This window comes from Cebidichthys violaceus, unplaced genomic scaffold (assembly GCF_023349555.1).
Source record: "Cebidichthys violaceus isolate CVI_PGR_0920_01 unplaced genomic scaffold, fCebVio1.0.p SCAF_10, whole genome shotgun sequence".
NCBI classification, from domain to species: domain Eukaryota; kingdom Metazoa; phylum Chordata; class Actinopteri; order Perciformes; family Stichaeidae; genus Cebidichthys; species Cebidichthys violaceus.
The window spans coordinates 15,340,829-15,362,803 of record NW_027176263.1 but is presented as its reverse complement, the minus strand read 5'-3'; the positions used below and the strand labels follow the sequence as shown (position 1 = coordinate 15,362,803).

The following is a 21,975-nucleotide window of genomic DNA, read 5'->3' as shown; positions in this document are numbered from 1 at the left end:
CCTCAAAGGTGTGCTTAGGCTGTGCATTGAATGTTTTGGTGGTAAGAAATGATGAAACATCAACCCGTGAGCAGATTATGTTGGACAGCATTTGGATGATGGTACCGTTCGTCCAGCTTCTGGAGCAGAGAAATTGACAGTTTTGGAATCGTGTCCGACTTGAATTCTTATTAACCTTTTGCGTTTTCGATCTGACCTGATTCTGAGTTATCGTGACTCTGGTTTCTCATCACTTTGCCCGCATTTTTCTCATTTTATTGCATTGTTTTGAAATTAGAATCACATTTGTGCCTAGAAATATAAATTCAAGCGCATTCAGTGCCAATCCGACGCACAACTCTGTGCGTTGTGTCGTATGAATCGAGACGTACAGGATCTAGGAGTTATTTGTGTCGTGACACAAGACGAGGTTGCCATCTTGTGGCAGCAGGGTGGAAACAAAATTGCATCAACATCCAAAAAAACCCCCCCACATGTACTGATGATCAGTGTTCGCCTTTCAAACCCCCTAAATCAAATTTGTCATCAATTTAAGGCTAATTCTGAAAATATCTTTCGTGAAGTAAAGAATACATCAATCGCTCCGCAGTCACGCCTCCCAAGATACATCACCATGGCAATTTTGAGAAGTTGGTCTACTTTTTTTTCTTTTTTTTTAACAGTCGAGTTTGTCCTGGTTGTACTGCGAGTGAACCCAGACGTGACGTGACTGGTGGATACAGGCTTCCCTTAGAGGCACCAGACAGCCAGCAGGGTGAGGTTCAATCGTGTGCCGACACAAAACAGTGCATCAAGTTAAGATTATGCATATATGCATAATATATGCACCACACCTGCATTTATTCATTTCAAATAATTTCCTTTTTAAAAAGAGAGCAAAAGGCCTTAAATCATGGTTTCTTGCATGTTTTTTTTTGTTTATATTGTATATATGTGTGATTTTACACTTTGCTAAGGACAGCGTCACAGGGTGCTGCCCAACATATCTAAGAATCGGTGAAAAATACAGAACACAATAAACCCAGCAGAGCTCCAGAACCCGACAGACACACAGATACACAAAAGGTAAGCGATGCTATCGCCGCATATGGTAATAGGAAACGAGAACGGAAGACGACCGGGGTTTGCGGAGGAGAAATCGATCGACACAACAACAACAGTTTGTAGAAAGTCTGAGCGGAGAGCGTGACCGGCAGCGTAACGATCAGTGGAGACGATGACCAGAAACACCCGGCGGTCTTCACTGGACAGGAATGTTGATTTGTCTGAATATGGTTGTCAATGTGAGAGCAAGCTGATACTTCAAACGTGTGTGGAGCTCGGTGAAGATGTGACACTTGTTGTGACGATTAATGTCGAGTACATTTTCAGTCCAGCATTTCAGGAAACAAACGTATCCATTTACAGTATGTATGGCCTGGTTATAATGCGTCATCACCTGGTTCAGCACGACGCACTGACACACGCATGCTGTAACCTGCTGTTATCCTTTTCATCCTTTATGTGTTCATTAGTGTATAATCAACCGAAACTAAGAACCCAACTTATTCAGTTGTTTGCAATCACAGAGTGTATGAAATATGGACGTAGTCTTCGTGACGTCGCCTATAGATTTCTGAAGAGCTGTTGTGGGCGGCTCCGGCCACCACCATTTTGGCACTGACGACACAGACTGACTCTAAAAATGGGCAAAGAGTTGGATCGTTGGTGGACCTGAAGCGGGCCGGGTGAAGCAGCAGAGGAGACAGTTAGTAGCCGGCAACCTGAGGCGGCACCCACGTGTCACTCTAATTGGTCATGCCCTTAAATTATGCCTAACTTTAAACCTCAATGTAATCTGGTAACAGGTGAGTTATCTTATTATTCACCCCCCCATATAGTTGTCCAAAAATTGTTTTTGTTTAAGGCTGTAAACATGTTTATTTCTGCTTTAAAGTTGGCCATTTTAATATAGAGGTCAATGGAGATCGACTTCCTGCTGGAGCCCGACTCTAGTGGCCATTTCGAGGAACTGCAAGTTTTGGCACTTCTGCGTTGGCTCCGTTTCTCAGCACCAGAGGTTGCCGCTTGCTTGCAATCAGGCGGCAACGTCCAACTCTGCAGTTTGAAGCCAATGCGAAAGTGTCTTAAAACGTGCATTCTCTCTACTGACCAGCAGAGGGCAGCTCCTCTGATTGCAAAAAGAAGTCTGGTTGTATAGAAGTCTAGTCTAAAATGACTCTACTTCTCTCTTGATTTATTCCCTCAGTAAACATTGTAAACATGAGTTTATGGTCTCAATCTCTAGTTTACAGTCTTCTTCAATACAGCATGATGTTCATTTAGTACATTATGGTCCATTTAGAGTCAAACAGACCATAAAGCATGGGATGCTTTAGGGCGGGGCTACACGGTGATTGACAGGTCGCTGCTGCTACCAGAGCCGTATACGGCGTCTCTACGTCACTCCTCCACATTCCAAATGTGGTAACTTGCGTTTATCGGTTGCAAAAACAACAACAACATGGCGATAGCCGTAATCCAAGATGGCGACGGAGAAATCGCCAAACTCGAGGCTTCAAAACGGCAGTAACTGAACAATATCGTTTACATTTTGCATTGGACGTCTTACACAATTCCAGCGCTTGCATGACATGAACAAGTAACTCACATTGTTTTTCCTCTGTAAGTCAAAGCATTCCAAAATTGGATTCAGTTCAAAAGGAAACGTGGGATGCGATGCCTCATCCATCAGCTTTCTGTGTCAAATAAGCAAGAAAACAGGTTCCAAAAGAACGGGGCGTTCTTAGCTCCTCATGCCTAGAATCATGGGTTGCGTGGGAGGACACATGTCGCACATCTTCCTGCTCAGAATGTAATCCTAATAAACAACTTTTTTCAGCTTTCTTCCACTCATTTCTTTACTGAATTCGTACTCCATCCGGCAGTATTGCCAGTTTTGTTTTTTCAGGGGAAATGCCATTTCCTCTGTCTCCTTTTGGAGATGGTTGTGGTCTTACTTTAGCAAATACCTTTTTTATTATTATTATTATTATTTATTTTTTTACCTTTCTTTTCTTGATTCAAATACATTTTTCTTCCAGAACTTGCTTTCTTATTGTCTTCTTGTATACATTTTATAACAACATATTCATATATTTTTAACATGCATCTAATTACGTAACATTCATAAGAATGGTAAAATAAAAACAACTTCATGTTTGTCAAAGTTGTTCAGTGGTACTGAAAACCCATTTAGAAGCTGCTTATGAATGATTTTTTGATCTTTTGAATCACGCAGCTCCTCCATACACAACTGTACATTAACTGCCTGTAGTAATAAAAGTATTGCTATGGGTAATTCTCGCCCTGGTATTACTTGCTGTTGGCTCAAAACCAGATTTCATGACATTCCCCCTCGCTAATGCAGGTTAGATAATTGAATATGTCTTATTTTTGTTATATCTTTGTTATTCTTTTACTTCTTGAAGTCATAGCCCACCTTGAACCAAAAAAAAAGCAAAGTGCACGTTAAAGTGCCCTCTAATATCTGAGTAAAAAAGCAGAAATGTGACGGACGTTCTAAAAGTAGCCAGCAAGTGGCGCTCGTGCTTCAGATATCGACACAACTCACTTTGTTATAGACTGAGCAGTGGCATCGAGAGTACATTGATGAAACGTCACCAACTTCAAGAAGAAACAGGAACCTTTCTAAACGAAGCATACATAGATGAACATAAAGCATTTGTGTGAATTCATTCGCCTCAGAGTTGACCTGCTTATCAAGTCAACCCACTGATGTCTGACCCATAATGAGCGTGACTGCACTCAGTTCCAGGAATAAACGCTGCAGAGGTAATTTCACAAATGCGTTTCCACGCGGCACACATTTGACGGCGTCCAAGTTAAACCCTCCAAAGCCGGCTTGTTAACACAGTAAACACATTTATTTAGAAGAGAGAAGCATCGACGGGAGAATGCATTGGTGGCTGCGGCACTTAGGTCCTGGATCCTGAGGTGGGGGGGACCTTCACACAACGTAAGCAAGCGAACACTGTCCAAGATGAGAAGGCTGTTCACTGCCGCAGTACACTCTGCTGCTCAAAAAGACAGTTTTAACAATGCAGGCTGGGACAGAGAGGAGAAGCACCATTTACATTAAAGCTTTAATCAATCAGCATAATCTGACTCATAACACAAAATGTACGCAAGTCATTTAGCAAGAGTTGGCACCTTTTGATTAATATCATTTTAAACAAACAAAAACAAAAAAGTTAGAAAAAGCCAATAACGAATGCATAATAATAAGAGCTTGCAGGAAAAGTTCGGTCACAACCTCAATTATTATAGACATGTAGGCTTGAAACCGTCGTTGCATACAGTTGCTTTGGGAGGTCGTGGATATTTTAAGCTGTTCTTTAAATCCTGTTTCACTTCATTACCTCAATTTATATTTGAAATGGTGTAGATTGTGAGTTTATGATGAGGATCAACGAATTCTGTTTCTACAGTGTTGCTTAATTAAAAGAAGGGATTGGTACATGGGCCGGTGGTCAAACTAATGTTGTTTCTATCTATCTACCTTATAACGTGCACCAGTCATTTGTATATCCATCTCTTTTGTTTGTGTATAAAGTCCTTTTATACGTTCTCAGTAAAGCTAGTTTGAAATTTATGATTAGGTTGCATCATTAAAACTTAAATATCTTAGACGGACAAGTCGATAGATACTTTGTTTTCATTATCCACGAGTGGGGGGTGGAATTTGCAAAGTCATTGTAGTATCAAGGGCCGTAAAATAACTGCCAAAAAATAACAGTTTTAGGTGGCGTGGTGATAATTAAACCTACGTGCTGATTGTCTGTAAATTTAGCTATGACTTTGTTTTATTCATTGATGCCAAAAGAGAGAGAAACGTCAGAATTAGTAGTATTCATACAATCCAGAATGAGTGGGAAATATCAGCTTACGTTAACCTAGCCAAAGTTATTTCACGTTAGCTAGTAATTTGGTCTAGCGTTGTTGGCATAACGTGTTGTAATTCACGGTATATCGGGTTGTTATGGTCAAATAGACTTTTTAATGGACGCTTAATACCATTTTTAAACAGATTTTTAAAGTGGCAGGTTAGTTGTTTCGACCATGCTCCATTATTACCTCTTTTACTCGTCATTCGAAACAGGTAGCATCTTTGCAAGCTAACGTTACGCAACAGCTACGCCGGACAGTTACAGGGTGCAAATGGTTATTAGCAACTTATCTCAAAGTAAGAACTTGTTTGTGTGGCGCCCATGTTTTGCTTTGGTGATGTGTAAATCACGTTCATTAAAACTAGGTCACGTTTTTACGTAGGAACAGCTGCTGCAACCCCTTCTTGTACCCTTTCAAAACGGTTTGAATCCGTTTCTTTTCTGTATTTGCTGATTGTGCGTGGTAAGATAGTGTGCTGTGCTAACACTTGTGCCTGATGGAACAGTGTGTATCTTCTGTGCTTCCATCAGCCTTTTCTGGGAGAGGGACTGTGTTTTAAAAGCAGAGGAATGTGCTTTGTTGTGTCGGTAAATGGCGTGACGCCGACTGTGCTTCATGTTGTGCATTTACAGTATTGGGTCACCATCGGATTTTGATGAAAGTGTGCATTCGATTCTTTGGACGTTGAATTTGAATCAGAGTTTCATTTCTAAAATGAGATTCCTCTACTTCTAAACCTTCTCGAAGGTGATAAAAGGATAACGCATTATTGCAGGGTAGCAACAATTAAAACAAAAAAAGTAATCGGCTAACAAAATAATATATGCACATATTAGATCATCTCTATTTTAGAGATGTAGAATAATAAACTCTGGATAATTAATATTTAGAAAATGGATAATAGACCTCTTCAGTTCCTGATGAAGACCTCAGCCCCTAACTTACAGTATGTTTTTGCATGCCACACTATAAATTAGGGTTTTCATAAGGCAAAAACAAGACTTCAAAACTTTAAAATTATACAGTTCTAGGTCCAAAATGTGTTCTCTGAACAGCATTACACTCACTGTCGACTTGTGTTATCCCCCACACAATGCAATAAACCTTGTGTGGTTTCATTTGCAGGTCCTCAATTGGCAAATAACTGGAAACAGACTTTGTGGGCCAACAGACTCTTGGTAGCACAAATCTTAAATTGACGGGGGGAACTGGGCCTATAGAGCGCTGCAGGAATAAGTCCTAAAGCTCGTACTTCCGGTTCCCTTGTCTCGAAGTCGATGAGTTTTTTTAATGGGTCTTTGGTTAGATGCCTGGAATAAGGTCTGTGGTTAACGTTTTGTTCTACGATCTATAATACGTCAGTAAATATCCCACTGAAGCGTTTCTTATGGAAGCCGGTTGCAAACAAGTGGCTAAATGAGACTACAAAACGTAATCAAGCCAAACACATGTCCGCCTTTAGCTTTGTTATGTTATGTAGTTTGTTTATAGCCTAGCGTTAGCTTTTTTACTTCTGTCGATTGCATTCGCATTTCAAAAATCATAAAAGTGGTTTGTGAAGATTATTCCGCTGAACAAAACGTGCAAGTGTTATAAACTTTTGTTTGCCACAGAGCTTATTTTTTGTAATAATCCAAAATCCAATGAAAAAATCCCGTTGGCTTTTTGTTAGCTAACAAAAATACGTTATCCCTGCAGCGCTCTATGTCCAGAAATGTATCCTGGCTATTGTCACAGTGTCACTTAAGTAAGCCTCTCATTATTTATCAGCTGCAGACTTTCTCCGATCTGCTCTTATATAGGCAAATGCACAAATCAATAATCTAGCTCTCAAAACCAAAACACATAATATGAACTAAAAATGTAGCATTTTTCTTAAAACTGAAATGTCATTTTGTGTTGTTTTTTTCACATGACAGTGTACAACAATTTTGTACAGGAAAAAAAAAAATGATTAAAAATGGTTATAAAAGAAGGTACTTTAGAGGCAAAAAGTCTTTTAGAAGAAGAGACTGACTTGGGTTTTGTGCTCCTTTGGTTGTAAACTGCATCAACTCAACCTGTGTTGGACAGCAGAAGAGAGTTATGGCCTTTTAAGAGCCTTGCAGCTTAAAAGTAGCTCTTGTTTTGTCCTTTTCAGTCTTTAGTCTCACTCTGCTGTCTGTGCATTTCTCTCTTGTCTGTCTTTTGCCTCCAGTCAAGGTTTGGTTTATGGTCGGTTGCCGAATGATCTCCAGGTTTATGTATCACGTGATCAGACAGCAGTTGATGCAGCGGGGTCCCAGTCTCCTCTTCAGAGCTCCCTTCTTTTTCTTGGGAGTCAAGATTGCGATGATGGCCTCGTCGAACACCGTCTTCAGGCCCTTCTGCGTTAAAGCTGAACACTCCACATAGCAACATGCGCCGATCTGATGAGTAGAAAAGAACGGACGGACCATCAGTCCACAAATTCCAGTACAATACGAGCAGTTATTATAGGTACATGTACAAGGAATACATTGTCTTTCCTGCCCAGAGTTGTATGAGAAGATCTCATCTTTGTACGGTAAATAGGAAGCTAAAGCCGGCAGCTCGTTAGCTTAGCTTAGCATAAACAGCTAGCCTGGTTCTATAGGTAACAGAATCCTTCTAACAGCACTTGTTTGTGTAAAAACATTGATTTGCCCTTTTAAGGGGGTTATATAAGCCGGACTATTTCACATAACCGACTTGTAAAATAGGGAACAAACATTTTTACACTTGATACGAATGAAACAAACAATATACGTGTATATATGTATTAATTTACGAGTTTTAGCCTACTTGCCAATATACCCTATTTAGCAGCCTAGCCGTTGTTAATGTTGTACCTGAAATGCTTCTTGGTATCTGCAGCCATTAAGAAATTACCTTATGTATGCCTAAAGCCCTCTCAGACATGCACCTCATTACATAAGCGTGATGGCAATTTTACATGATCTCATGTTTGCCACGACCTTGTAATATATCTGTAACACTTCCATTATGGCTCAAGTCTGGAGTGAATGAAAAACTCCTCATACTAATAATCATCAGTCTCCCTGCATAAAGAGTGAAAACAGGGGGACTATTTCATGGCCAGGACCAATGACAGGATAGTTGTTTTCCCCTGTTTACGAGCCTTTATGCTACGCTAAGCTAAGTTAAGCTAACTCGAGCTACCCCTTACAAAAATCGTTTTTATTCTGCAGTGAATCTATTCTTTTATCCAAATTGTTGGAACTGTGTTCAAGGGTTCAGCAAATACCATCAGTAAGTGTTGTTAAACAACCTTGTTCAGAAACAACCTTTTTCAAAGATTGCCAGGAATTCATGTTTCATAAAAGTTGATGCTTTTACACGAGAGGCTAAAAGCTGGGGAACGTCACAAGTCATAATCTGTCCAGTCTAGGAAATGTATAAATAACGGTTCTATCCATTTGGAGCATTGTTTTTAAAGCATTTCTAATCTTGACATGGATTTGAAGGAAGACAGGTCATCTACAACTACAAAATAGAATAGTAGGTAATAGTAACGTCAAAGGTCAAATGCTGCTCACATTGAAGGAAATAACTTTCATTTGAGTGATTTTCAAATATCTTGAAATTATTTCACATGGAGCCTTGTGGCTTTCATGACTCCCACAAGACATGAATTCCATCTAAATCCCATCTTATGTTGCCAAAAAAAAAATCGACTTTATATGAGTCTAGATTCTCATTTTTTGAAAGTTTGACTCTGTTTCTGTTTCTGCCTGATGGGAGCGATTAATCACAGACCACATTTGGTGTCTACGTCCTACAGCCTAGCTTTCCTCTGGACGTTCATGACCCAGAATGTATTCCTCAATTCACTTCGAGGCAAGGAATGTACATGAGGTCTGATTCCAGGCATTTCACTGAGGAAATTACATTCCTACAGAGACATTCATGGGTCAAATCATCACACAGGAATCTAACTGGACCTGACAGCTGACTCCTACAGCACTGAAAGTGAAAATGTAAGCTTCTAGCCTCTTTCGCCAGCTACTCATTACTTGTCTTCTTCGGTATAGGACAAACGTACAAACCTCTTTCGCTAGTTTCTGTCCTTGCTCAGTGGGTATGGGCTTCTCCTTCATGTCATTCAGTTTGGCAATGGTCTTGGGGTCATCACGAAGGTCAATCTGAAAGAAATAACAGGACATTTTCTCTGAGCTAAGTCACCGTTATAATCATAGCCTGTACAGAAGAAGTGGACGTAGTCACCATGAATGACGTCACCCATTTGTTTGTAGACTGCTGTTTTGAAGCCTTGAGTTCAATATTTTGCCTGTCGCCATCTTGGTTTTTGGCCGTCACCATCTTACTTTTTGGCCATCGCCATCTTGTTTTTTGGCAACCACAAGTGACACAAGAGGGTGGAACTAAATACAACCGAACGCTGAATAAGACCTTTTAAGGCGACCAAAAAGTTACAATTATCTTTTAATGAACTGAATATGAAAATACCTGTAAATAACAAGATAGCCCCGCCCTAAAGCAAACCCTGCTTTATCGTCTATTTTCCTCTCAATGGGACCACAATACTAAATAGTGTCATGCTGTATTGAAGAGGACTAGAAACTAGAAGTAGGGTCATTTTCTCATTGATTTCTACAATCTGACTTTTATTTGCAACCAGAGGAGTCGCCCCCTGCTGGCCTTTAGAAAGAATGCAAGTTTTTGGCTCTTCCGCATTGGCCTTACTTTTCAAAACCTGAGGATGCTGCCTGTTTATAATATGGATATCAGTTGAATACTTTAATAGTTTCTCATCGACGCCTGATTTCACAACATCAAATCAGGCATTACAGCACTTTTCTCTATACTAAGCATAGCCACGAGAGCTGAAATGTATAACTGACAGTGTGTCTCATTTTGAAACAAAGCCATGTTGGCCCACACTTCCTGCTCTTGTGCAAAGCGATTTCACAGAAAACCACAAGGTTCCTCACTCTTCTTTTATTCATTGCAATGCTCAGCACATACAATTCATCCCTATGTCAGTAATAACCAGCTAATGATAAATGCATCCACCTGCACAATCTCACTGCAAGCGACCTTCATCAACCCTTTTCTCTGCTGGTGTGATTTGTGGCAGCGTGGCTCGCTGTTTGCGCGTACATATCAGCATCCAGCCGAAAAGCAGCGAGCGAGTTATTACGGGAACTGATAAAAGGGCAGTAAACATCAGCTGACACGCGATAAATCAGACACCCACTCCGTCCTCCTCACCACCGCTGGGCCTTGGCTGCACTGGCATTTGGTTGCCAGGGAACAGAGACCAAAAACCACCCACAAGTGAGCGCTCATTTTTTGGACATATGGTGTTGGCAGTGGGTTTTAAGGCTTAAGAAATAATACATTTTTTAGGAATGGTGTCATCTCTTAACATGTTCATGAGTTGAGTGATGCTTTGATTGAAGATCACAAGACATAAGCCCAGCTTTTGCATCTTTGCATAATTAAATTGCTGGTTTAAACATTTGTGATTTAATGATTACCTTTAAGGCAATGAGGACTCTTGTACCAAGCCACATACCTTTCAAACCTGTATGAGCCAGCTCAGCCTGAGGACTCCAGCCAGGTCTCTACTGGCTTGACTGAATAAATTAACTCTTCTTTGCCATGGCTCAGGTTTAAATTGTAATAATACTGTAGTATATTAAATTACAGACAAAGGGTAGATAAAACAAACAAATAGCACACAAATGTAGCAAATGCTGACGATTCAGCGTGGTTCAACTTTAGTTGATGTTTTCGAGAGATATTTTGAATCATATCACTAATCGTCCCAAGGCTAATGCAACCACACCAACGCATGCATTTGGCAAAAAAAGTAAATCTAGTGTTAAATGTACGGTTACTTTAAAGATGCAACGCTAACGTCTAAGGTGGTGGTGGTGTGATTGTTGGTATACCATTGGTACGCCATCCCTGTTTACAGAAAATGTGGTACTTGGCGTCCATCTTTTTGACCCCTCGTACAATGATCTGAGATTGCTGAATCCAGGTCCTGCTAAGTCATATTAAGCTTTGTCTTTCTTGCTCCAAAGGCTCAATCTGTCTCTTCGATGTATTTTGTGAAAACAGTGAGGCCAATTACATTTTGCCAGAGGTGACATCTTTAAATGTCTTGTTTTGTCTGCCCAACAGTCCAAAACCTAAAGACATTCCATTTATAACAATACATAATGAAGAAAAGCACCAAATCCTCCCATTTGAAAAGCTAGTAACAGCAGTAGTTTGGCATTTTTGCTTGAAAAAATAAAAAAAAACAATTAGAAGATCTGACAGTTTGCGGGCTATAGAGTCAGAACTTCTCTTGTGAGGTTTTGTGATTCTCCATGTCTTCTGTGCATTATGCAAACCTCCTTTAGGGTCTGGAAACATGCCCATGGAAACACAACTATGGTGCATATTTGTCTCAGAATTTAACAAATTGCTCTGACAGCCTTAGTGGCCTCTTGAGGTTAAATTCACATTGTATTTGACAGTGAGCTTGTCTGATCCTCAACAGTAACGACAGCAAAAAGCCAAAGTAGTCTAATTCTTTTCTTTTACAATCTGTCCTAAAACTTGACAGTTTGTCATATCATTTTGATACAGGGTAGGTAGAGATGTGCTATTGCATCCAAGCATATATATGAGCATAAAATCACATAAAAGCAGTCATTTCAAGCTGAGCGTGAAGGAAAGGTGGATTCCGAACTCACCTGGGTGCCAATGAGCAAGTAGGGGACACTGGGTGCATACTCCTGCAACTCAGGCACCCATTCCTCGCGCACGTTCTGGAAACTGGCAGGGTTTACCACCGAGAAGCAGATGAGGAAGACATCGGTCATCGGGTAGGACAGCGGCCTCAGGCGGTCGTAGTCCTCCTGGAAGAGGACGGGACAGGAATAGTTACCATTCGGGGTCAGGGGAGGACGGATAGGTGAGCAAGACGTGATTCATTTCCGTTTCTCAACATCTGAAAATTACTGCTCATGAATTATTAAAGCGCGTGAAAAACGAGCTCTGAAGACAGACAGACTTTTTACTCATGTGCTCAGCTATCTCCTCGGCTGTTTTATTGGAATGATGTGGAATATTATGACAGGAAGGATACGCCTGAAGAACCGTACTTTTGGAATTGCGCTGTGAAGAGGAAAGACGGCGAAGAGGATGATCTTCACGCGAGAGCTGACAGAAATGCTAACGGATTACTTTCTGTCCTTTTGCACAAGGCATCGCCACGGGACACCGAAAAACCAGACACACTGCCATCTCCCATATTTGTGCGGCGCGAACGGCTGATTCACACACTGCCCTTTGTGCGTCGGATCAAGCGTCCTCTTGTCCTCACCAAAGATAAACCCTCTTGACAGAGTGTCCGACTTGCACACACATATGAATATTCACGACCCTTCCGACTTCTTCTCACGGTACAAATCCGGATGCTTGTCTGCCTGCTAGCTTTAAGACGGGGGCGATCAATGGATCTCCAGTAATTCAATATGACTCGACCAGACCAGATCGGACCAAGGGAATCAATCTCTCTCTCTCTTGTCTGGGAAACTTTATTGCCCACATCCCTGAAATCAAAGTCAATTGGATCCCACTTTGCCAGAGACGGTTGTAACAGGGCGACAAAGCGCCGGAATGACAGCCTTTCATTCCGATGCCTTCAGCGAGTCCCATTCTCTGCCAAACACACGCAAAACAGTCCAATACGATCACACTGCTATATCCCCAGAAACAAGTCTTTCTCACACAAACGCATTGAGGGGAACGGTTATGCAAAGGAGCTCAGAGTTCTCAGTAGGACAGCCAGGTGGAGTGTGTCATCTTTTGTTGCCCGTGTAATGAGTTCAGGATATACGACTTTATATTTGATTGGAGTAGATGATGAAAACGCCGTACAAATCTTCACGCCTGCGCTCGACTGGAGTGCGTCAAGCGGATGCGAGTCAAAAATGTACGTGTTGCTCATCTTCTTACTTCCAAATGAGTAGAGTGTTTCACAGCTACGGAATTTTAAATCATCCTTTTGAACTTCTTCGAGTGCCAGCAGGTTGAGAATCGTCGCATGAGACGATTCCGTGTTTTGACAGTCGGAGTCATTCGAGTATCTTAGGTGTGACCGACAGTTTACCTGACACTATCCGAATTCCCTTATGTGGTGAATCAGCTATGAATGCAAACCATCTGGTGCTCCGTGCAGGCTGAGGCAAAGGATAAGGATGATTCGCAAACACCATGTGACAAGTCTGACTTTGAAATATGGCGAAAGAACAACATAAAGACCTAGATCTGTATTAAGTTCACTGAGACACGGGCAGCGTGATGCGGATCAAATTTGGCAGTATGAAATAATATGTATGAATACATTTGTCAACTCTCACAGAGTTTGTCATCTCGTTTACACCGTGGTGTCCATCCCTTTTAATATGGTGGCTGTGTTGCACTGATAAATGAGCAGGACCGCTTTGTGGAAATATTTGGATTTTTACGTGATTTTTGCATCAATGTGTTGAAGGCATTAATTCACTGGATTAGACCAAAACAGACATTCTTATCTTGTCATCATATCCATTAACATTTACTCAATAGAAAATAGATTTTTCCCGAAAATTTACTATGTATATATATATTATGATTTTTTTTTACATATACCCTAATAGAAGTTTTTATCAAAATTGCCTACCCCTCAATAAAATACAACCCAGTTGTATGTGTAATATTAATGTATATCCTGATATAGTTTATTATCTGAAAATTAAATTGAAACATTTTTGCCTATGCTAGCAGCGTGGCTAAAACATTTTTGATCTTTAGCATAATGTCTCGACAACTATCGGATATATTCCCGCGACATTTAACACAGACATTTAAAATCATTATCGTTCCCGTTTGGGACGAATTGTTATAACTTTGGTGATCCCGTAACTTTTGCTCTAGCGCCATCATCAGGTCAACAATTGAATTTGTCCGATACTTTGCTTTATGATCTAATACCTGCAAAACTAACGGTGTTCCCTACAGCCTCAGCTGTACATCGCGCTAATTAGCAAATGTTAGCACGGTCACATGCTACAATGAGATGGTGAACATGCGTGTTGACCATCAGCGTGTTAGCATTGCTATTGCGAGCATGTTAGCGTGCTAACATTAGCATTTAGCTCAAAGCAGTGCTTTGCCTACGTACACTCGTTTAATTACATTGTTAGTCAAACAACCGCTTCTGAGGTCAAGAAAGAACTTTCACGATCATTTTAGAATTATTCTAGATGAAATAACTAGATAGGAGAGTATGTTTGGTGCTAATCACGCTAATGAAATACCTGAAAGATATATCACGTTGATGCAACAATCCTGTAAAGACTTTATAATGTTTCCTACAATGGTCTAATATAACCGGAAATATCGAAGGGGTTGTACGTTGGTATAAACGGTGGAGCGAAAACTGTAACAGTCAACACATCTATACTGAGACAAACCTAGACACCAATGTTATGCAGCTCCTTTTACCCTCTTGGGGAGAACATGTAACAGCAGATATGTTTTTGCATTCGTAGATTATGTGCCTTCATCCGCCCCCAAAGATACACTATATGCGTCACATGGAATCAAATATATGTGTGTGTGTGTGTGTGTGTGTGTGTGTGTGTGTGTTTGTGTGTGTGCGTGTGTGTGTGTGTGTGTGTTTGTGTGTGTGCGTGTGTGTGACCTTTGATTGCACAAGTGAACCCTCCGATCCCCCGGTGAGCCGCAGACATAAAGGAACACAGATGTAAGCCACTCAGCAGTTTACCGTAAACAGGCCCGGAGCTTCTCGGAGACCCATCTCCGCCTCTCACGCTGTCTTTCTCAGCACACCCCCGACACACTACCAAAGACAGTGTGCCCGCTAGCCACTCAAGAGTGTGTATAAGGAGACACAGACAGGACTGTGTACTCCCACGTAGCTCCGGGCGCTCAATCCCCGTGTTTGATCAGCGCTCGGTCCAGAAATGTTTACACTCAGGCGGCTGTGAAGGTTTCCATCGGGTGCATATGTCTGACATGTTAGTTACATTAGTACGGTTTATGAGTGCGTCGGTGAGACATTGCACGGCAGTCTTTTCCAAGGTGGTGCAACAGATATGATGGGAGGAAAGGAAGGAATGAAAGAAAGAATTCTCTATTAAACGCTAACTTCTCTCCATCCACTTCCACCAGGGCTGCGTCTTCATTCGGGGCCGCCGTGTGACCGCGCTCTGTCGACTCAGTGACACATGGGTGCAATGATATCACTGAGTCATTCCCTCCTCCCACGGCTCTCTCTTCTCTCTCTCTCTCTCTCTCTCTCTCTTCTCTTTCTCCCTTTCCTACGCCTATGGTCTCCTCGGGGCTCCGTAAACCAGAGTCGGAGACGCCTGCTCTCATATGGCCGCCGGGTGGGAACGCAAGCCCAGACACGAGACGCTGCTATTCACAAAGTCCGGCCTCTGATCTGCAAATCTGCACATTTCGCGGAACTGGATTTAACCTCGGGGATAAAAAAAAAAAATTACAACAAGCTATTTATGCTTGTTTATATTTTACTGGCCCTTTAATGGTGATTAATGATCATTAATCATAGCTCGAGCGCTGATGCACTCTGTCTATTCATGCCTGTGCGGTGGGAGCACATCCTGTCATGCTCCTTTCAAAGATCCGACAGTTTAATGTTGCATTTAATGGCACTTAAAGGCAGTGGCACACAAACTGTGCATGGCGCGACATAAATTAAGACCTCTTTATGAATCATTTGAGGGAATTATGAATCAAATTCCCCTAAAAAAAATTACTAAATATACTACTCTAGGTGAAAATGTGATATGAAAGAATATTTTTAAAGACGATGGTGCTTAAATGATTTATTGATTGGTTAAGTGACAAAAAAAACCCAAATCACTTAAAATTTTGAAAAATATTTAAGGAGGATTGTCATTGATTTCACACAAAAAGGGTTAGTTTACTCACAATGGGGAATACTACTCCAACTATTGTGCTCAGCATGTGGAAACAGCTGTATAATGTCTTCTGTGACTCTGAAGTCCCTGATGATGTCATCAGGGCGTAGATCAGCCAAACCAAATTGCTCACGGATGAGGCTGATAATATGCTACAGTTTTCTTATGACGAGACCAAAACTAACGACGACGTCGTCCCTCTAACAAGTACTGTGTGTGTATCCAGAGCTTGTATTCCTCTGTGCCATAGAGTTCCATTGTTGTCCAAAAACTATGAGAAACACATCAGTGAGCCACACTGTTGCACTGGGTTCGTTACCACACACACACACACACACACACACACACACACACACACACACACACACACACACACACACTGCATTTTATTTTGAATCGATCACACTCATTTGAGGACCAAAATGTGTGTGAATCCGCAGCTGAAAATAGTTCCCAACATATGCATTATTTTTTCCCGTTAAAGTAACATTTGCTAAAAGCTACAGCTGTTAAAGGAAATTACCGCGGCCCTTTAAAAAAAATGTGATTCAATGTTTGTAACCTCTTTTTTTGCAGTCGGGGCTCAAAAGTATTTGGAGATGGAGGAACACATTGTGTTGTTTTTTTGTTCTTTCTCATAGGATTCGTTTCCATTAACAAACATACAGCCGAGCTGTTTGATAAATGTACAGTTGCCAAGCAGGAAATTGTGCGATTGGTTCCATCATGGGAAGTGTAAGATCCGGAGTTTTCGGTGCTTCACCCATAATAGGCACTAAAAGTCCGGATATCTCTGCCTTTGCTGTGCCAATTTTGCGTGTGGTGACTTTATGGAAGTGCAAAACTAAATTGCTGGAGTGCCCCTTTAATGGAGACACCCGCAGCAGACTGGTGGGTTGCCCTGCCCGGTTTGAATTACTCTTGGTAATTCGGTATTTCACCTAGTCGACATTTTGACATTGTCAGACAGACGAATCCATTAACGTAAACCATTTCCAGTCCCCCTACCCCCCTTCCAACCATCACCCCCATCCCCACCTGTCACCCTCCCACCCCCACTGGGGGACGTCTGGGGGTCACTGGGCCGCTTTGGTTTGCTGAGTCAAAAAGGACTCATCGGACTGTACCAAACAGTAACGAGGGAGGGGGGGGTAGTGGCTGACGTGAAGCGGTTAAAGTGATCACAGGACGTGCAGCTGCGTGTGAAGGCAGTCGAAGGGCTGAGTTCGGGGGTCACTGGGGCATCGGGGGCACGAATACCATCCCGACTCCTCGGTCCCTCTACCTAACGCGTCTCCGTGGCGACCACGGCACTTAGCATCCGCTTCCTGTTTCCTCCTGCTCCTCCTCGGGCAGCGGTGCTCGATTTCCTTGAGTGCAGCAAGCAGCAGCAGAGGCAGCAGCAAGAGGAGGATGATTGAATGAATAAGTAAAAGGTTTCCCCTCTGTTCCCTCGTCGCTCCGCAGACCTTCCATATGGAACAGTTCAATAGGCGGCGGGCTTGAGGGAGCGACGTGGCGAGCGGCGCAGTCAACAGCGGGGCAGGGCGGCGGTCTCAATACAACGGCAGGCCGAGCGCAGCGGCGGGCGGGATTGTGCGGCCCTGACATGTTAAAGGGGGCTTGTGTCTGTAATGCAGCCGATGCACTCGTGGAACAGCAAAGCATTGTGGGGGCTCCAGCAGTGCCAGGAATATCATTATTACGAGAAGGGGGGGGGGGAGTGAAGCCAGTTGAACATGTGTCATTCAGGCCAGATAGTGGAGATGATGAGGGGGGGGGGGTTTGACAAGAGTCATAAGTTGGAAAGGAAAATGAAACTGAGAGGACTGAATTAACCAATTTCTGGGCAATTCCACCCCCCCCCCCCCCTTCCTCTTTTCTGTCTTCCTTTCATTGTCTCCCCCTCTCTCTTTGGGGCGCCGGGTCTTTGATCAGATGCTGCAGCTATAAACATTACCAGCTGGCCTTGTGCTCCACATAAAGAGGTCAGCGGAGTCAGGGCTGTGTGTGTGTGTGTGTGTGTGTGTGTGTGTGTGTGTGTGTGTGGAGGGGGGGGGGGGGGGGGGGGGGGGGGGGGGGTTCAGGGAGCAGTAACTCTACTCTCGGTGGCCGGCAGCACCCACGGTAGACATCTGGGAGAACTTCTCCATTTCAGAGACACTCAGAATCAGCTAAAAAGAAACCCTGCTCCGACACACACACACACACACACACACACACACACACACACACACACACACACACACACACACACACACATCCTCTTTCTTGCAAGCGAGTAAGTAAGCAAGCAAGTAACACCTCCGCCATCTGTTTTCCCCGAGACCAAAAGTACGACGCAGCCACAGGTAGCTGTTCGGGGGGGGGGGGGGGGGGGGGGGGCGAGGCTGTGATCTGCTATTCATGGAGTTGTGCGTTCAGCGTTGGTGAATGAACGGAGCAGAGAGGACTCGGTTGACCTTTCAAGCTGCTCTTTTTTTTTTTTTTTTTTTTTGTTCTTTCCGACGGACGGATCGGATTGCAGATTGTGACTCGTTCTGAATTCACACTGTTAAATCCGGCCCGGAGGAAAGCGTTAACTATTCGACGTTTGCACATGTGCACAGTTTAAAGTCGACCGGGGGGGTTAAAGGCCTCGTGGTCGCTGTTGACCAGTCTTACAGCATAGCTGGAGGGAGTCTTGTAGTTCTTGTGTTTTTAGTCAGTGTTATCGCGCGTATGTGTACTGCTGCGACGTATCCTCACATTTTCGTACGAAAAAGCTACTCCTCATTTTCTGTGCGTTTTCCTGCTAAAACCAGCAACTCGGGTCAATTTCCACCCGGTACGTACACACACGGCCTTTTTAAAGTAAACTTCCGTCTTAACAGGAAACACAACTACTTGGTCAGGTTGAGGAAAAGATTGTCGTTTGGGTTTAAATAACCACAGAAGTGGCGTAATTACATTTCATAATTCATTACAGGTTCGCTTCGGTCGTCTTTATACTTCCTCGTTCATCATTACCTGGATAACATCCGGGAATCATTTTGTGGGATGTCTATGAATTACGGCGCATTGTTTTTCATAGCTATAGCTACGAATGCTGGATGTGTTGTTGTTGTTGTGTAGAGTTGTTGGCCTCTAAAAGCTGTGTATTAATGATCTATTTGTGTTGATAACTTGACTCATTATTTTTGCTCTAGTCTAATTAATTAATCCTAATTAATCCTAATCCTACTAATTATCTAATACCCCTTTTCCACCAATAATAAGCGTCTCTATGTGGGTTTCTTAGACACGGGAAAACCCGCTAAAAATAGGTGATTTCTTTCTTATTGCCAGTAGACAAGCCTTTCTGTTTCCTTTTCTTTTTCTGGCGTGTCAAGTTCGACTTCACTGGAAGCAGGGTTAGTAAAACAGTGAAAATGCTAAGCTGGTTACTTCTTCTTTTATTTATATATATATATATATATATATATTGTGATTGTCGGAACAGTGGAAAACCAACACAGATGGTTGTGATGAGTTTTACTTTGCTTCTGTCGAGTTTGAATGAAGTGTGTTTTGACAATCAGCGACTTAAAATGACTGTTATCTGACTGGAGTCTGGTGGCTTTGAGGAGAGCATATTAATAATACGTTTTGCACGTTAATACATTACAATAATTGTCCAAATACCCGTTTGATTTTATTTGCGATGTATTCACTTCAAAGCGCGTCACATTGCATCGCGCCGGGAAAATGGCAGAAAAAAATGATAGTTTTCCTACATTATGTCTCGTTTCCATCATCATCTGCCGATCGGAGCTGGAACCGATTAATATTTGTGACTACCGCAGAGTCATTTGTCCCGAGAATGAATGCCGACTGTGACCTTTACCACCGAAGACAAAAACCAGATGTTAGTGGGGGGGGGGGGTTCCTTGTCCATTGGGGAAGGGGTTTACATTATCGCACAGACCAAAAGACCATTTTGCCCTTAAAACTTAAGTGTGGAGGTTGTGGTGTCCTCGATGAGCCTGTGTCTGTCATGAGTTAACATGACTTCCTCTGTCTTTGTGTGCTTACACTCGCTCTTCTGCTGACTGGGAACATTATTGTGTGTGTGTGTGTGTGTGTGTGTGTGTGGGGGGGGGGGGGGGGGGGGTGGGGGGGGTTCAGTACAGTTTTAACTCTTGCCCGCTGAATGGCACATTGTGAAGAAAAAGCCCATGCATTAGGGCAGCCCTGTTTAACAAACCTGTGACATCACTATTGGACATAGGAGCCCTGTTCTCCACATAATAGAACTATTGAACACCCCCCCCCCCCCCCCGTCACTAGCCATCACTGTCCACGGCGCACACACACACACACACACACACACACACACACACACACACACACACACACACCACGCTCTGGCAGTAAACCCATGTGTGAAAAAAAAAAAAAAAACGTCACCTGTTGCAGCTTAGTGTCTGGCCTGAATATGAGGCCTGTGGGCCCGTCGGGTAGTTATCGGTCCCAGGAGCGCATGGGGAGACCGAGATACTGTGTGTGTGTGTGTGTGTGTGTGTGTGTGTGTGTGTGTGTGTGTGTGTGTGTGTCGGTGTGTCCTTAACATGCTTGGCACCCGGCCAGGGGAGAAGAGAAAATCAACTGTACCTGACCAGCTGTGTCATACAGTCCCAGCAAGTACTGCTTTCCACCGACGTTGACACTCACTGCGAGGAAATGACAAAGAGCATGTTGAGAGGAGGAAGGGAAGGGGAGAGGATGGGGGGGGGGGGGGGGGGAGAGAGAGAGAGAGGGAGGGAGGGAGGGGTCCCCCCAACCCCTCTCTGCTATGAAGGAGGCAAACAAGTGGTTTTGATTATAGCAACAGATGCAGGCCAATGCAGTTGGGGGGAAGAGTGGCAGAGGAATCGGGGGAATTCACTCCCTCTTATTAGATTTGATTTCACTAAAGGCTGCACAAACACACAGACTAGAGGCAGATCAACATGACGTGATGTTATTATTAAACGCCCATAGACACAATAGATGATGTATTCCTACCTGCATAATGATCAAAGACTGTGGGCACATACTCTTCTGGAAAGGCGTCGTTGGCATAGCTCATCAGGAGACACGTTTTGCCCACCGCACCGTCTCCCACCACGACGCATTTTAACATGATGGTACCAGTTCCGTTAGCCATGGTCCCGACCTTACCATTATCACCAACGGCCCCCCCGACGCACTGTTGTCCTGACCCCCACCTCCTCCTGCTCCTCCTGCCGCCGCTGCTGCCGCTGCTGCTGCTGCTGCTGCTGCTGGGCGGTGATCCCCGCACGCCGGGCATCACCAGCGTCTGAGGCGGACCGCGCGGCGCACAGAGTCGGACTGGAACTGCATATTTTCACCACCACCGGTCACAGTTGTAGCCTCCTCCCCCCCCCCCAAAAAAAGTGACCGTGAAGTGGGCCGGCAGACAGAATGAACCCCTCAGTCCTGAGAGGTGTTTAATGCGGGGTTTTCCCCCCTTCAACAGCCTCTCTCTCTCAGCGCCGCGGGTGCCGCTCCGTTGCTGCCTCCGCTCCGTCGTGCCTCTCTCTCTCTCTCTCTCTCTCTCTCTCTCTCTCTCTCTCTCTCTCTCTCTCTCTCTCTCTCTCTCTCTCTCTACAGTGTGGCCCCCCGCGCCTGTGCTCTCTCTGTCGCTGCCTGTGCGCACTGTGCTGCTGCCGCTGGTGGACAAGGTGGGTGCGCTTGCTGGAGAGGCGGAGCTTGGGTTTGAAAACGAGGGGCTCTGGATAAAGTACACTCCGCCCGGTGGGGATGTGTGTGTGGACCGAGGACTGTGAGGAATTACATCATACATTTAAGAAAGCTAATATGCAAACATTGGCCTACATTCTAATAGTCCTTGTATAGGAATATGAGAAGGGCGTCACCCCGCAGGAGATAAAACAGTATCCTGAAGATGCTAATGAGAAGGACTACCACTCACCATAGGGCTCTGTTGAACTATAATAATAATAATAATAATAACTTTATTTATATCGCACCTTTAAAAACAGAC

The 21,975-nt window shown here is 43.4% G+C and overlaps 1 protein-coding gene across 1 annotated transcript; it reads right to left on the bottom strand.

The window, feature by feature from the left end:
• Window positions 1-3,904: 3,904 nt before the first annotated feature.
• rhoq (ras homolog family member Q) lies at window positions 3,905-21,628 on the bottom strand. The gene is made up of 5 exons (XM_068727260.1): window positions 20,973-21,628; window positions 20,580-20,638; window positions 11,685-11,849; window positions 9,018-9,113; window positions 3,905-7,358 (listed from the first exon to the last, which is right to left on the bottom strand). The coding sequence occupies exons 1-5, from the start codon at window positions 21,256-21,258 to the stop codon at window positions 7,197-7,199; spliced, it is 768 nt and encodes a 255-aa protein (XP_068583361.1). The 5' UTR covers window positions 21,259-21,628; the 3' UTR covers window positions 3,905-7,196.
• Window positions 21,629-21,975: the final 347 nt, after the last annotated feature.